Source organism: Manduca sexta, chromosome 14 (genome assembly GCF_014839805.1).
Source record: "Manduca sexta isolate Smith_Timp_Sample1 chromosome 14, JHU_Msex_v1.0, whole genome shotgun sequence".
NCBI classification, from domain to species: Eukaryota; Metazoa; Arthropoda; class Insecta; order Lepidoptera; family Sphingidae; genus Manduca; species Manduca sexta.
Window position 1 is genome coordinate 5,713,209 of NC_051128.1, and position 17,216 is coordinate 5,730,424.

Genomic DNA, 17,216 nt, shown 5'->3' on the forward strand with positions numbered 1-17,216 from the left:
AATAAATTTTAAGACAAGTTCGCTAAAATAGTAATACTAGAGGCGAGTGGACGGATCGAGATGCAGTAACTCGCTTCGTCAATTCGCTCCGCTACAAATCTTTTGTAATGGACGTACTTCTATATAAAATGTATAGGAGATCGATTTTTGCAATACTACAGAGCCGTAAGACAAGTCTATAATTTGTGAAATTTAAGCCCGAGTTTATACATCGGCTTTACAGATTTTGAATTCATAAACAGAATTCAGAATCTGAAAATAGGATGCTTGCGAAAAAATTTCTGAAAGAAACCTAGGCTACATTGCAAAAGCAAAATTAACGAAAAAGAGCTAAATCATTTAACATTACGATTATGTAATTAACAAAATAAGCTTCCCTAACAATACGTCGATAAGGACTTAGTGAATTCCGTAACGTAGGAAATACATAATATTAATAAATATATGTAATTTTATTTTTTGATCCCATAGAATTTCATCTAATTTATAGCACATAAATTAAGTGAATTAGAATTGACTACGGATCTAAATTTAGGATGCTCACCAACAGCATTCTTCCAGATCAAACTAAAAAGTAATTGTTTGACTTATTTTCATTAGCTTAAAAAAATCTGTATGTATGGGAGGTAAATGGTAATGCCGTGTTGTATGGAAGTGGGAATGATTTGGGTTCAGATCTGAATTCAGATACGGAATAATCGCATGTATAAGCCAGGCCATATAAGAGTATGTTTTATATTTTATGGGCTTGCAACATTGTCAACAGCGATTGTCTCTTGGCGCCTGTTTTGCTGTTGTAGCGCGTACCCGGCCTTTCTTTTTACTGGGTTTATCATTTACTTGGCGCGAAATATCTTTATATGCGTAAACTCATAGATTCGTAATGGCAGGGGTTAGATCTTTAGCGATTAGAGGCATAAGAAGCTTTGGTCCGGAGGACAATGATGAGCAACGCATATCGTTCGATAAGCCATTAACTTTGATATTGGGACAAAATGGATGTGGTAAAACTACGATCATCGAGTGTTTACGGTATGCAATAACAGGGCAAATGCCCCCAGGGAGTCGGAATGAATGTTTTGTTCATGATGCTAAAGTGAACAGATCTACCGAAGTGCACGGTCAAGTTAAACTGAAGGTAACCCTACCTTATTTGTTTTCTATTGAACCAGTGTAATTTGAATAAATAACCTCAACATGACAAATTTCTTCCAACTATCCGTATACAAACTACGTATTTTACTTAGTGGTCATATTACATTTATGTTTCGATTGATTTGTACATAATGTAATAATTGTGGAAAAAATCATACTAATTATACCTAGGCATACTATTATAATTAGTTTTACTTTTTTTACTATAACAAAATACAAATTTTAGATCGTAAATGCAAAAGATAAACAACTTGAAGTGACGCGATCTATGAAAGTGACCTGTTTGGCAAAGAAGAAAACAAAATTTCAGACTTTAGATTCATTTTTGTCCATCTTAGATGAATCTGGGAAAGCTAAAGATGTGTCGTCAAGATGTGCCGACTTGGATTCAGTTATGCATGAAGAACTGGGTATGTATATATTTTTGTAATAATATTGATTTATAATGTCTGATTTTTTTTAAACTTTTATGTTCCCTTACTCAGGTGTACCTAAAGCTATCTTGAATTCAGTTATATTTTGCCATCAAGAGGATTCTAGTTGGCCACTAGACGAAGGCAAGAAAGTCAAAGAGCGCTTTGATGAAATATTTGATGCAGATAAGTACAGTGATTGCTTTGATCGACTCAAGAAAATCAGGAAAGACTATGCTCAAAATTTAAAACTTCTTGGTGAGTTTCTCTATTATGTATGTAATTATAAGTATAAAAAAATGTGGTTTTGAAATATTGAAATTGTGCAAAATGTTTCATGTACAAAAGCTTCATATATCCATTTCATGGACCCTGTTGTTTTTGAGAAATGTCTCAATTTTATTGAAATTTTTTATCAAATAAAACTAAACAAGTTACCTATGTTATTTGGAATTTGTCTGCAAATTTGTTTACTAGACTCATTTAAACATAACTGGTTCACTTCAGCGCAAGATAACGAGAAGACTTTACCGAACATTGTGGCATTATAGGGGAATACAATATTGTGTTTCCCAAAAATATTAAATACCTTAATATGTAATTATGACATTTTCATCCTCTTGTTAAAGATTAAACTGATCAAAGTACCAATGGGATTCAATGACGAGAGATTGAGAGAATAAAATATATTTCTATTTTTATTTTCTAGAACAAGAAGTAGCACATTTGACTGAAAAGAAACAAGACCTAGACAAAAAGAAACTTGATGTTGTGAACACAGAAACTAGAATCTCAGAAGCAGAATTGAAAGTTGTTGATTTGAGTCAGGAGTTGAAACCTATAACTGAAAAGTTGAATGCAATCAAAACACTTGAAAATAACTTATTAACGTTTGAAGCGAAAAGGGAGAAAATTAAAGTCAGGTAATTATTCCATGAACTTGGATTTCAGAATGATTTCTGTGGAGGTTTTTTTGTTTAGGTCATATATTGACAATTTATTATATAAATTATTATAATATGTGCAAGGGTGCATTTATTGACTCCAATTACAAATAAACTCCATGTAATGGTAGTTATTGTTAATCCCATTTCCAATAGCTGTTCTATTCATATTGCCATTTTTATCTTCATAAATGATAAAGGCTCAGTGTTCATTTATTACAGGGATGTTATGGATATGAAATTTCGGATATGTATACGGATGTGGATATAGGAATAAAATTATAACGGTTACGGATATGTAATTATTTCAGATTATCCGGTAGTTGCGGATAGTTTCGGTTACGGATATTAGATTAAAGTAAAATAAAAATATTATGTAATACAGTAGGGCGATGATTCCTAACTGTCGTGCGTCGTCATTGTCTATTATTAAGTATCGATGAACTAATTGGGGGACATGGATGTTCGGAAAACCTCTGTGTTTTAATTTGAGATGAAAGTGCAGTGAAGTAGCGCCACCTCCTCTCCGTGAAAAGTTTTTGTCACACTGTTTACATTTTGCAAAATCAATAAAGTACGTAACACAACACTTTTCCTTCACTTTACTAAATGAAGTACCTACCTACTCCTAAATAAAAAAAATACTATTTATGAATGAGATTAAGTATGTAGTATTTTATATAGTTTGTTATTTTTAATCATAAAAAATAACAAACTATATAAAATTCACTTAGTGCGTGAGTGGTGAAACAAAAATCTGTAGTGACATATTATCCGTAACTTATCCGAAACTTTTTTAACGGATACGGTTACGGCTACGGATATATTTTTATTTCGGATATCCGATAGTTTCGGTTACGGTTACGGAGCTTCATAACTTCCCTGATTTATAAAGGTAATTTATGAATATAAATAAATTCAAATAAGTATCCAGATGTCAATCTATTGAGCTAGGCTATGTTTGAGGGACTAGAAATTTTACAATTATTTTTTAAGCATTATAAAAATTATATTTACTGAGCATAAAAATAATATGGTGCTAAATATATCTTATTTAAAAAGATTTTATGTTGCAGATTAGAACATTCTCGGACTCAAGAAGAGGAATTGAAGAAGGCCATCAAAACTCTTTTTGAAGGAACTCTACAAGAATTGAAAGAAAACATAAGTGAGACATTTTTATCTGTTCTATTGATGTATGTGTACAGGTGATTGTAGATAATCCATGATGTACAATGTGTCTATGAAATAAACGTAATTGCAGTGTAATTTATAGTGGTTAGTATAACTAATTGTTTCATTGGAAGGTAACTATGATGCCCAAGCAAAATCTAAGAAGAAAGAACTTGATGAGTCTTATACAAAAAATACATCATTTAATAAGGAGGAAGAAAAAATAGCAAATGAAAAGTCTTCCAACGAGATAAAGTTCAACAAGCTTATGCTACTGGAGAGCCAAAATCAAGAGAAAATGGACAAAAGAAATGTAATGATTGTCGAAACTGCTAAGTTAGCAGGTGGGATATTGTTTTTAGTATATGTTGTTAGCACCCAATGGACAGTTCCTAATGCGCCGTAAATAGCCACCGCACAGTTTTATTTGGTATTGCGGTGCAAAAGGTGTATGTATATAGGGTTAAAGATGGGTCGGCGGCAGCCCGATATTGTCCAACTCACTAAGCGCCTCAGCGGCAGTTCGAAAGGCCAGCGATCCCGGCATAACCGTCCTGTCGCCCTCCATTGAAGGTAGGGCAGTAGTGGTAAAAAAATGTCACCGCATAACCCAAAAGAAAGATGTCATATTGTTAATTAATATAAACTTTTTGGAAACAATATCAAACATACTTAGATTTATTAGGGTTATTTTTCAGTCAACTGACTGAAAAACTTGTGTGTGCTTGTGATTGACTTTGGGCACCCCTGAAATTACCGATCATTTTCGGGCTGTCCATTTATGTACTTTATAGAAAGTCTGGTCCTCCTTGTAGTTCTTAGATGTATTTTAGCTACGCCAATGAAATTCATAAAAATAATTTCAAACATCATCAATATTTCATCTTCATGTACATGTATTTGGGCTTACTGTTGTGTCTTATTTAATATTTTCAATAGTTTGATAGCTTTCATATGCTTCTTTTTTTTAAACAGAAGTTGAAGAAATAAATGAAGTGGAGTCAAATGAGGATGCCGAAAAAGCTTTAAAAACCATAACTGCAAAAGTGCAAGAACTTAAGAAAGAGTTTAATGAACAAAAAAAATTGGCAGATGAAGAAGAAAAGAAAATGCAGGCATTCGTTGATGAAAGTAGAGATGCCTGGGTAATTTTTTTAATTTTATGTAACATCAAAAAACCAGAATAATATACTTTAATGTGAAAACAATCAATATATTACTTACAAATTCAAAGACTAGGATAACACCAAGAAAGTCTTGCTCCCTCCCACAACCACAGTACCATAATTGTTGTGATAACAAATTAAATGATTCTATTTTTTAAAATCTGCTATAGAGATTTAAAATTAGAAGCGATTATAGTTTTAGTTAATGTTATTTATCCGTAAAATAAGATTTAAAAAAATACAAATAACTGACTATTGCAATGTTTATTTTAAATATATAATGCTTATTTCTATAACAGTCTCGTCACAAACAACAAATAGCTAGTAAAGAGGTGGAGATAAACAAAAATAAAAGGGAAATGACCAAATTGGAAAGAGAAATAAACTCTGTCAATAAATCCAAAGAGAAATTGAATTTAGTTGAGAAGAAGCTAGCCACAGCCGAAGAGTAAGTTAAAGGATGTTTTATTAATAACTAGCTTCCGCTCGCAGCTTCGCCCGCGTGGATTTCGGACTTCAAAAATGGAGCCGGTTGCGAACGTTCGAGAATGTTCGTTTTACGAAGCTACTCGCTAGGTGATTCGCTAGCCTCTAGGTGCCAAGCAAGCCGCCCGCCTGTGCGTTCGCGACCTTATATATATACAAAAATAATCCTTATAGCATGATTCAGTATTCACGCATGATGGCTTATTATTAGCGTATTTCATGTATAACTTTGGTGTTTCTATACCACCGATTTTTATGATTCTTTTTTATGGAATATTTAATAATGTTAACTTTTTTAATTAGGGATGACTGAGAGTGTTATAAACGTAAGAGTAGACAAATATAATGAGAAAGCTTCGAACTGCTAAGCTATCGGGAGTTACACGTGTTATTGTGAGTCAACCATAAAAGATAGACATATTCTGTCGTGGGATATTTTTTACATAAATTTAAGGAGAACATTTCCGTCATACATGATTTCTGTGTAGCTTTAACCATTAAGGTTGCACACGCGACGGAAGCTTAAAAATGGAGTAACTTCTCCCGTTTTCCCAACATTTCCCTTCACTGCTCTGCTCCTATTAATTGTAGCGTGATGAAAAGTATACTATAACCAGCACAGGAGTATGACAAATAATTGTACCAAGTTTCGTTAAAATCCGTCGAGTAGTTTTTGTGTCTATAACGGTTATACAGACAGACAGACAGACAAAAATTTTACTAATTGCATTTTTGGCATCAGTATCGATCCCTAATCACCCCCTGATAGTTATTTTGAAAATATATTTCATGTACAGAATTGACCTCTCTACAGATTTATTATATGTATAGATTATAAGTATAGATTAAATATGCTTTACTTGTTTTAAAATTCAACTGTTTCAGAAAAATTGTTTGTAGATTAATATAAAAATTATATGTCAGTTAAGAGCGTATACGCATCTGTTCGCCGAATGGCTCAAAAACTTTTACTTCTCGAACGAATTAATATCGATCAAAACATTATTTGCAAAATTAGTTATCATTTTAGAAAATGTCTAAATAGTTAGTAGAGAACATTTTTAGATTTATTAAGTATTTGTGAATTGTATTTGCTATTCGAACGTCTACTTTTCTTAACTCGAAATCTCTATCATTTTTATAATAACATATAAAAATGATTTTTTTTATCTAACTAAAAAGGTCCTTAGGAAGGAAGTTAGTAAAAAAAATATCTTTTTGTGTTTAATTCATGACAAATAAAATTTCAAACAATTCGAAATTATTCAGAAATATTGATCAATAAAATGATTTTTTTACAAACATATCTTACGTAATTGAATATTATAATATTGGATTACTACTTTACTGTAACGCACGGTTTTGTGTGAGTGAAATTGGCTAAGAATTATCTATAGTTGATGTTACGCGCTACACGTAAACGCTGTTGACATTCAAATATTATTATCTTTGTTGCTGTTATAAACGAAGATTTACTCTTTTTTAGGGAATATCAAAAGGCACAAGAAGAAATAAACACCGAAGAATGCCAACAAGAGTTGAATAATGATGAATCAATAATTGAGAAGCATGAGCAAGAACTTTCAGAACTAGATCAAAAGGTATAAACCACTTTTTGTGCTAAATACTTTAAATTTATTTTACTGATAATGACTGCTAGCTTATTATTAGGTTATTTCTAGTCTAGATAAGAAAAATATATATTACTAAGACAGTAATTATTAAATATCATAAATTTTTCATAGGTAACAAAATTGCAAAAACAAAGCGCAAAGATAAAGGAGCGCGACATGACTGAAGAATCTCTCAAAACAAAAGAAAAACAATTTTCGACGTTGAAAAATAAACATATATCTGCAATGTCTGAACTACTAGGCACTGTACCGGAAAAAGATTTTGCTATTACTATCAATAAATTTGAGTGCGACGTGCGGTCAGAAGTAGAATCACTCAAGAAGAAACTCAAGGAAAAACAATTTGAGGTACATCAAAATATTTAGTAATTCAATTGTTTCATTTATCTATAATTACAAATTAAAATTCAATCATCGAATTATTGTTAGCAATGAGTCTCTTAGATCACAATTTCCATTTTAGATGACAACCTTAGAAGCGGAAAGAAAACACGTGCGGGAAATGTTGAATGAGCGCCGAAACGAACTAACGAAAGCCGAAGATCAAATGTACAAAGCTTGTGGAACACAATCTTATGAAACTACATTGGCGAAGTACACCAGCAGTGTGGAGAAATTACAGGTTTGTAATTGTTTTATCAAAGTAGTAAATGGTGTATATGTTTCTAATAGTTGAAATAAAGAACACAATTGCTGTTTACATTTTCTTGAAAATATATATGTACAGAAGAGTTTCTTATGTTTCTATATCAAAGTGTGTTCATAGAGTAGGGATATCATTTCAGGATGAACAAAATGTGCTCCAATCGTCAATGTTTATTATTGCTAAATACAAAGGACAACTGAAGGACAACAACTGTTGTCCCCTTTGCAACCGCGGATTCGATAATGAATCTGAAGTGAGTACTAACCACATTAATTATACAATTACAAAAATTCATAATATATTCTATAAATTCATAATCCAAGGCCATGTGTTTTTAATTTTCTTTATAATAAAATAAAGTTGTAACGAGCATAGTCATCTTCGGGTCAAACCTCGGGTTACTTCGCGAATTCACTGGCATTGGCTCCCGATGACGCGACAGGCGCGCTCAGCCGTGTCACATAGGAATAATAATTTACTTTTGCAAGTTAACGCATTTATAATTATTGTACCTATGCATAAAATCACTTTATTATATAGTTCATATTATTTTCTCCTAGGTGACTGATTTGATCACACAACTAACAACTCAAGTAATGAATGTACCTGCAAAACTGGAGAAAGTTACTGAAGAATTACAAAGAAACTCTGCTAAAAAGGATGAAATACTCAGTATGAAGTCATTGAATGAAAAAATAACTGTTCTTAAAGATAAAGATATACCACAACTCGAAAAGAGACTGGTTGAGACTGATACGGTATGGATCCGTAGACATTATTGTTAAATAAAACCTACATTATTGTGAGTTTCGATGTTCATGTATATGTGTTATTGTTATAAAACTTATGCATACCTTTTTGTAGCAAATACAAAGCATTTCGGAGTCCATTGATGAAATAAAAACATCGCTAGTTGAACCTGAGCAGAAAATGTCAACGGCAAAACAAATTCATGGAGACATGCCGCTTCTCGATCGCTACCTTCATGAAATAAAAAATGTCACTAAAAAAGTAATTATTTTCTTACAATATTACTTTAGTTTTATTACATTCTTTATAATATTTTTACATCAGTTTTATAACTAATATAATATTTCAGTTGGATACTCTTAAAGAACAGTTAGTAGATGTAGACACAAGTATGAATCTAGATGAAGCAACAACGAAACAAAGTGAATTGCGAACTGAGGTCACTACAATCAGAAATCGTATGAAAGCCACACAGAAGAAATTAAACGCTCACAATAAAAAATTGCAATCTATGGCTGACATGAAAAACAAAATTAAAGAGGAGGTTCTCTCTATCCAAAAGAAGGTAACATAATGACTAATAAAGTCCCATAATACTACATTAAGTGTTGTTATATCTCTTGTGTAATTATGTCTTGTAATATGTTTGGTATGTGCTATATTTAGGTGCAAGATCTTGTCAATCTAGAACAATCCAAGAAACAATTAGAAGAAACCAGAGAAAAGAATGACGCTGAATTAAAAGAACTTCAGGACGCCCTCGGCTCTTTTGACACTGCTTTAAAAGAAAAGATAAATGCTAAAAATGAAGTTGTTGAAAAGAACAAGTATGTATTTTTACGATACATTAATTTGTTCTTTTAAAATGTCAGTTACAATTGTGGTGCGCTGTGTTTTTCGCGGTATTTTATACAATAATACTTATATGGTAATTTAGTTGGATTTTTTTTTAAGTCAGGGTTTTTTTTGTAATCTATACTATTATAAGGGGGAAATAAAGATATTTTATCAATCGTTTGCAGAGGTTTAATTGAAGTAAAAAATACGTACATAACAAAAGTGGTTTCGTCGTTTGATAAGGTGAAGACCATTGATACCGAGATCAAACAGCACAAAGAAAGGAATGTCCCGCGTGAAATGGAAAAAATTAAGGAAGCGAATGAAAAACTTATGGAAAAACAAAAGCAGATCATGGATGATAGACAAGTATTAACAAAAAGAATAGACAGTCTTAAAGACGAGCTGGCGAAACAAGAGGTAATAAACCAATAATGTTATATTGCAAAGTTAAATGGACACAAAAGTGTGATATTTAATCTTTAATTTAGATAGGTATCTCCAGATTGAACACAAACAAAAAGGAAATAAAATGAGCAATTTAATCCATTCACAATCAACCTGGGAATAATAATTAAGAGCGTTTAAAAATAATTAGTCTATACATTTGTTATAAAGTGTGTAAGCTAACATGGGCATCCCCAGAGGGGTTCTATAATATAAATGAGCTTTTATTATTATATGTCTAAGGTACATTATTATATTTTTTTAGATCTATAAGAGAGATTTGGAGGATAACCTTAAATTGCGCAACGCACAAACAGATATTGAAAACTGCGAAAAAGAAGATGCTGAGATTAATGAAAAATTGAATGGACTAAACAGAGATGAGCTTACAGAGAAAGAATCTTTGATCAGTCAGCAAACCAAAATATTTAGAGAGAAAGCACAAACTGAAGGAATGTTGAGTGAACTTAAGGTAAACAATATTTATTATATGAATATATTTAGTACTAATTATAGTTAGTAGTCTTAATTTATAACTCGTTATGTGTTAAAGTGGATAAGTTGTTCACATCTCTTTATTCTTGTAGGAGAGATTAAAGATAAATAAGGCTGAATTGAAGAAAACCATGAACAAAGACATAGAAAAGAAATTTAGGGAGAAGATATATGAATTGCATGTTACAAAAGCCATAGACAAAGATATAAGAGATTATGCTGTTGCTTTAGAAAAATGCCTGATGGAATTCCACAGGGAAAAGATGGAAAACATCAATCTCATTATAAGGTATTGTTTATGTTTTCCTTGACGATACTTCTTTTAATGTGTCATCATTTCTAGTATTCTGCTATTGATAATAATCTCTATTCCTTTTAGGGAGCTCTGGAGAAAGATATATAGAGGGAATGATATTGATCACATTGAAATAAAGACTGAAGGAAGCGTGAGCACGGAATCGGACCGTCGCAAATATGATTACAGGTACTTCGGATACACAATATGTAAAAACTCAATCACACAAAAAGGGATTCACCCAGCAGTGTATTAGTCGCATTAGGTTTTTTGTAATAATATTAATACGTACATACTAAATGATCATTTAATTTATTCCGAATTTCGAATTGTGCTCGTTTTTATATGCATAGCAATTAGCATGTACCCCTGCATTTTTGTAGATTTATTTTTAAATAAATCTGTTTTGTGATTTGCACCGGCGCGGCGCGGCATTGCGCGTTAAAAAATAATGAGTCTAAAAAAATTGTCAATTATTACAAATCCAAAAAAATAGTTCTTAGTGATAGCAATTTATTTGGCACAAAAAGATGATTTCATGACGATATGTATTTATTTTCAGAGTTGTTCAATCCAAGAATGGCGTAGAAATTGATATGCGCGGAAGGTGCAGTGCGGGACAGAAGGTTTTAGCATGTCTTATCATAAGACTAGCGCTTGCTGAGACATTTAGTACCAGGTACATACGTAATGCGTTATACATATTATTTAACTTTATTTACAATTTTTTATAACCTCTAATTATGTTATTTTTTTAGATTCGGTATACTGGCTCTGGATGAACCAACAACAAATTTGGATCAAGAAAATATTAGGAGCCTTTGCTCAGCACTTGGTGAAATAGTACAAGAACGTAGGATGCAGAAGAACTTTATGTTTATTATTATAACACATGATAAAGAGTTTATAGAGTCGCTAGGTAATATTGATAAAGTTTCTCATTATTATGAAGTCTCTAGAAATGAACATGGCAAGTCTAGAGTCAAAAGAATAAGGTTCACATAAGTTCTTTTTCCATATTCTATAACAAGTTATAGCCATTCCTTTTAATAGAAATCATCCCTTCAGCAATAGTTAGGAAGGCTGTGCCTTAATTATTCATTATGCAATATAATCATTATATCTACAATATAAGAAAAATTATCATTGAAAATCTTTTTTGTAAGTTATAGACATAGTTTATTAACATTTAATTACTTTATTAAATAACATTTTCTAAAAAATACATAAAAATTTATTTATTTTGTTAGACCTGTAAGGCTGTTCAAGGGTTCACAGATTGAATTTTGATCTATTTGCAAAATTTTGCTCTCCTGGAGAACTGTTAAAGTTACTCCTAATAGTTCAGCAATCTGTGTAGATGGAAAAAAAGTGTGAAAGGCACTTTGTGATGTATGGAATTAAATCTTCAGTAAAGCAAACACAGAAACAAATAAAATTCTGCCTTTCAATATCTGAGAACCCTTGTTGTTCCCTATGGTAGAATGCAAGTAAAACCTGCACTGCTTTATTCAAGGACTCTCTAAAAGAGTTATAAACTTCTTTACAATGTTCATAGGCGCAGTAACTCTTAAAGAATTTAATACTGTTAATAATCCATTGCAGTATTCAGCTAAAGGATAGTAATCCAATAAGTTTTCAGGTGGACCAGTTGTCCCATTTTCGTTAATTGGTCTTGATACATTCTTTATGCTTGGTACTTTATAGGATTTCATTTGATTTTCAAAATGATTATCGGTTTTGTCTAATCCATTGTGGAATTGAGTGAGGATGTTGTTTCGAAATAAAGGTGTGAGTACACATCTCATATCAGCACCAACTCTTCCAAATGACAAACACAGGTACATACATTGGTTTAGAATAGATTCGAAGTTTGAATCATCTTCTTTCTGCAAGTCTTGATTTAGGATTTGAGCAAATAATTCCACCTAAAAACATTATTTAAGTATTGCTATATACAGTAATGAAAAGCATCGAAAAAAGCGCACAATTTGTGGTAAGAAAAAATCAGACAATATTTTTTGGTGAATATTCTGTAAGCAACAAACTGTTATGAATTTTGTCCTACCTTCAATTTCAACCAGCATGATAAAGCACTAGTACCACTTAGTTCGTCATCTCTGACTTTCGACTCCTGAGTGTCTGACAAAAATATGGACTTATGTTGTGTAAGCACATTGAACAGATGGATTCTGTGAAGTTCTACATATCTCCTTAACAAACGGTCTGATGCTGAAAATAAAAAAGTTTATGATTTATTATACAATATACAAACATAATAGCACAATCTACACTATTCCATAAAACTGAAGAGTTTGTTTATTTGAACGCATTACTAATCTCGGAAACTACTGGCTATATAAAATATGCATAAAATATTTTTTGTTAAATCAATGCACCTGACATTAAAGGAGACAACCAGTATTTAAAATTTCTTGTTTTTATTCTATAGCAAACTCGAGAACTGGTCCTGATTGTTATTTTACATTGGTAGATCAACAAAATTAATATCAATATTGGAGTAAAAATTATAATTAAAGGAAAGGCCTGAGTTACATATTATAAGAATATTTACTACTACAAATATAAAATCCATACATTCTATGTTTTAGCATCATCTAAAGCTTTTTCGAACCAAGCATTTCTCGCTTTTAAGAAGTGTAAATGCAGTCCATCTGATGTGGCATTTTGTTCCCATTGGTGTATTGCAAGTTACTGTCATCTTCACATGTAGATTTGTACACTGTGTTGGCTCTTCGTAGATAGCCCAGAATCTGTACAAGAAAAAATAATACATCCATTTTGAAGAAAAGTGAAAAAAAAGTTATACATTTTTTTAAGATTTTTCATAGCCTCCTACATGAAATTTCAGCATTTTAAGATAATGCACTTAAAATATTAAGTGATTAAATATAATTCAATTTGATTTTGTTAGTTACGAGGTATTGGCAGAATACTGTTATGATTTATTTACCTGCAAACATTGTGGCAATGGTAAATCATATCGCAACTGATTAAACAGTTGATAAAGAGTTTCAAACCACAAAGTCATTATTTCTTGAGTAGTATTCTGAAAACAAAAATTTATGAATTATAGCAACAAAATATAAAAACTATATTCAATAATATGTAAATTGCTATCTAATTCATTACCAATAATCAGATTTTGTAAGGCTACCCTAACAATAAAGGTAGAAAGAAACTTTCTTACAAACTCAAATATGTTTTTCCAAAAATTGCCTTTACTTGCGGTAATTTAGAAGACCATGAATCATAAATATCAACAAATAAAGATGAAGAAGAAACAATATTAACTTATTCTATATTACCTGTACTATTGGAATCTCTACATATCTCTTAGATAAGTTACGGACGAATGTAAAATATCCAAAGCACTATCATAGTCTTCTGCATTTAGAGCTTCTCTCATCAACGAAGGCAACTCAAGCAGCTCCAATAACTTATCACTTTGATTGCGGATGGCGCTATAGCGACTAGAAATGATACAAGATATAAGATATTAACATTGATATTCTTTTAGTGTTATAAAACAGTTTTTTTTTCAAAATTACCTTTTCTCTTTCACAATACTTCCAACCATTTGTGAAAATTTATCACACTCCTGCAAGAAGTCAGGGGTCGAGTCTAAAAATGTATTTAATGACTGTTTAGATTTATCCAAGTCCTTTATTATCGTGCGCGAGATCTCGGCGGTTTCGACAAAGGTTTTATAGTTGGTGAACGCCAACTCTTGCGTTTGTTCCGTTAATTGTTTCATCTCTTCCGTCAGCCTTTCCGGTTCCTTACGTATATATTCCCAATTCTGGGAGCCCAACTTCTTAATGTAGTCAGTAACATCAGCAAAATATTCATCATTTTCTGTAAGAGATTTATGACTAAGTAGATGCTGTATTAGAATTAGTTTACTGAATCGAAACGAATTTTAGTACCTGTACTGGATTCGGGGAATAAAAGGTGGCAAAGTTCTTTTATTTCTTGTGTCATAATAAGACCAATTTAACCAAGAGATGTTTTAAAAAATAATCTCTGTATAAGATTTTTTACGCCAACAAGATTCCACACAAAATGTCAACAATATAAAATAGGGATGGTAAAATAAATCCAAGAATGTCATATTTACATTCGAATAAATATGTTTATAGAATATCATTGTAACTAAAGTAGCTACAGTAATAACAAAAAAATAAGGTTTCTCAACTATTTATTCCAAACCAGTGATGACAAATGGAAGGGAGATAAAGCGATTGCGACTTGGTGGCCGGTTGTAAAAAATAACAGACTACTATTAATTATAAAAAATAAACTGAAACCCTTTCAGATACATGCTTAAATAATGTGTTGCACGTTCACGTTCGCTTGCTAAAATTGGAGCAAGGTGGAAGAAGATTTTATAATAACTATTAAATACCAGAGGCATAAATAATGAAATGAATTTCTCTTTCTGAAAAAATGTATACAATTCTTTATAATTCCAAAATATAATTAGAACTAAAATGAAGCGGTCACGAGAAAAAATGTTGTAAATCTATTGTGTTTCTTTATCACTAAACTTCTGAAAAGAATTCGGATACTTCAATTATAACTTTCTTGTTTTTCATGACAACAGCTATCAAACACCTTGTTATTACTTTTATTGATAAAAAATATAAATGTTTAAAACCGATATGAGATGTTCATTGATAAAATATATATCGATACCACATATTTATGATTTTAACATCCCTAGCCGACTTGACGATGTCGAATTTGACATCTCATTGTAAGTGTTACTATCATAAAAGAAGTAAAAAACAATAATTTACATGTGGTATACAGTCTATTAGCTTTTGTGTGAGAATTTTTACAATTTACAATATTGTCTTTGCAAGTTCGTCTCCATAATATTTTAACCATTTATAATATATTTCTGTATGCTGTTGTAATAAAAAAAAGATTGATATTTTCATAAAAACTTTACACACTGTCTATCATATACCATTCCATTAAAATAGGTGTATGCTTGGATAATAGTTTTACTTATGTATCGCATTAAATAAATGTTGTCTCTTTTGTTCAAATATTTATTCCTATGTCTAATTCATGTTCTCTCTTTTACTCATGCTACTTATATAAACCGAATCTAAATGCAATTGTCTATGGAAATTGTTAAAAAATGGAAGAAATGGCAGGAAGATAGCCATTTGCCTGATAACCGATTTGTTACTCTATTTTTATTATAGAATTATATTTTACGGTATAAAATAGTTAATCAATAATCAAGGAGAAAATATTAGGTTAGTATTTTCAGAAAATTTGTAATCAGTTTGGTTATATTATTGTTTTCGTCGGTGATGAACTATTGATAAGTTCTTTGATTGCGTCATGTAAACGTATAGATGTGGTGTACGTATTATAATATCCTTCAAGTCTTTGTATTTCACAGTTGTGTAAAGTTTTCCATATAAAAATTTACGTAAAACTAAAGTTAACCATTATTGTTTTCCTATAGTTAACCTTTTTGTTTGACAGGGATAAGATAACCTAAGTGTTTTTTTTAACTTGACACCATTTTTGTTACTCCTTTGCATCTTTATTTAGTCCATAGCTATATTGAATAGTAATTAGTGTTTTAAATTATTAGCCATTTATAAGACTTCAATTTATTAGGCATATCATAAAAGTGATATATTGGATAAGGTTATGTTGATGTTTTGATTGAAGGGTGTTTTATGAGATGTATAGATTTTTGACAGTATTCGGTACATTGAGCATATTGGTGCGATGTACTTGCGAGCTATAACATTTTATGAAAACAAATATTTAAATATTTTTTTTTAGTTAAGACTAGATTAATATAAAATGACATAAGTATATATATTTTTGAGTTTAATACATTTTTTTTTAGAATGAAGTTATTATAAATGTTTTAAGGACCATGAGACAAATATAACAATATGGAAGGTGATACTGAAGACTATAATCTCCAATGGGAGGAAGAAGTTGAGGTCAAGGTATTTATGGGGAATATCCTAAACCAATCATCAGATAGATAATTGGACATAGTTCAAAAAGGAATCAACCCAAGATCCTGTCAAACTAACTCATAAAGAATTTAAACCATTAATAGCAGATTTATTAATTTCAAACAGAGACAACTAGCTAAAACACTGCTATTGTTCCTTTACAAAATGTCAACTTATACAACATTGGTTTAAAATGATAACCTACTGTATGTATTATTTTTTTATGCAACTATATTAAATTCCGAGAATCCTTATATTCATTGTTAAAAGTTCAAGATTGGCCTTCCTCTAGAGTTTTTTTTTTGTGTACAATAGGATTGAAATCTGTGAGATCATGTAGATGTTAAGCATTGTAATGCCCAGTAACAGTGCTTGCATGATGATACTCAGTGGCAGATGCTATTTCCATAGCCAGATTTCCATATGAGAGGTCCACCAATAAGCATTACTTAGTAAATGATTTATTAGTGAGATTTTTTATTTTCTGTAGAGTGTTAAATTTATTAGCTATTTTAACACAATGTGTTCTATGTTATTGCATTCCAGTTGCATAAAAAGTATTTGTATGAAAAAAATAAAATGGTCATAAAGCTTAGATTCAAAATGGTCATTGTTAAATATCATCTATTTTTTCTTATCCATTCTATGATGATCATTAAAAACTAAATCATGTATTTTCTTTACAGCATTGTCCTAATGACACCAGTGGAGAAGAAGTTATATGTTCAATTGACAATGTTTTCGAGGTCTTT

The 17,216-nt window shown here is 31.1% G+C and overlaps 1 protein-coding gene, 1 long non-coding RNA gene and 1 pseudogene across 2 annotated transcripts; 2 read left to right on the plus strand and 1 right to left on the minus strand.

The window, feature by feature from the left end:
- The first annotated feature begins 754 nt into the window (after nt 1–754).
- Nucleotides 755–11,665, plus strand: LOC115447875 (DNA repair protein RAD50). Its single transcript, XM_030175135.2, has 22 exons — nt 755–1,138; nt 1,382–1,565; nt 1,641–1,826; nt 2,278–2,491; nt 3,589–3,680; nt 3,820–4,029; nt 4,661–4,830; nt 5,151–5,299; nt 6,824–6,938; nt 7,083–7,319; nt 7,435–7,593; nt 7,757–7,870; nt 8,178–8,375; nt 8,482–8,628; nt 8,717–8,932; nt 9,034–9,194; nt 9,390–9,624; nt 9,917–10,123; nt 10,239–10,435; nt 10,526–10,630; nt 11,004–11,120; nt 11,200–11,665. The coding sequence occupies exons 1-22, from the start codon at nt 884–886 to the stop codon at nt 11,444–11,446; spliced, it is 3,915 nt and encodes a 1,304-aa protein (XP_030030995.1). The 5' UTR covers nt 755–883; the 3' UTR covers nt 11,447–11,665.
- On the minus strand, nt 11,620–14,623 carry LOC119189273 (annotated as a pseudogene).
- Nucleotides 14,624–15,587: 964 nt separating this feature from the next.
- On the plus strand, nt 15,588–17,213 carry LOC119189323. The gene is made up of 3 exons (XR_005112337.1): nt 15,588–15,735; nt 16,347–16,452; nt 17,151–17,213. It is a non-coding gene; the product is annotated as an uncharacterized LOC119189323 (long non-coding RNA).
- Nucleotides 17,214–17,216: the final 3 nt, after the last annotated feature.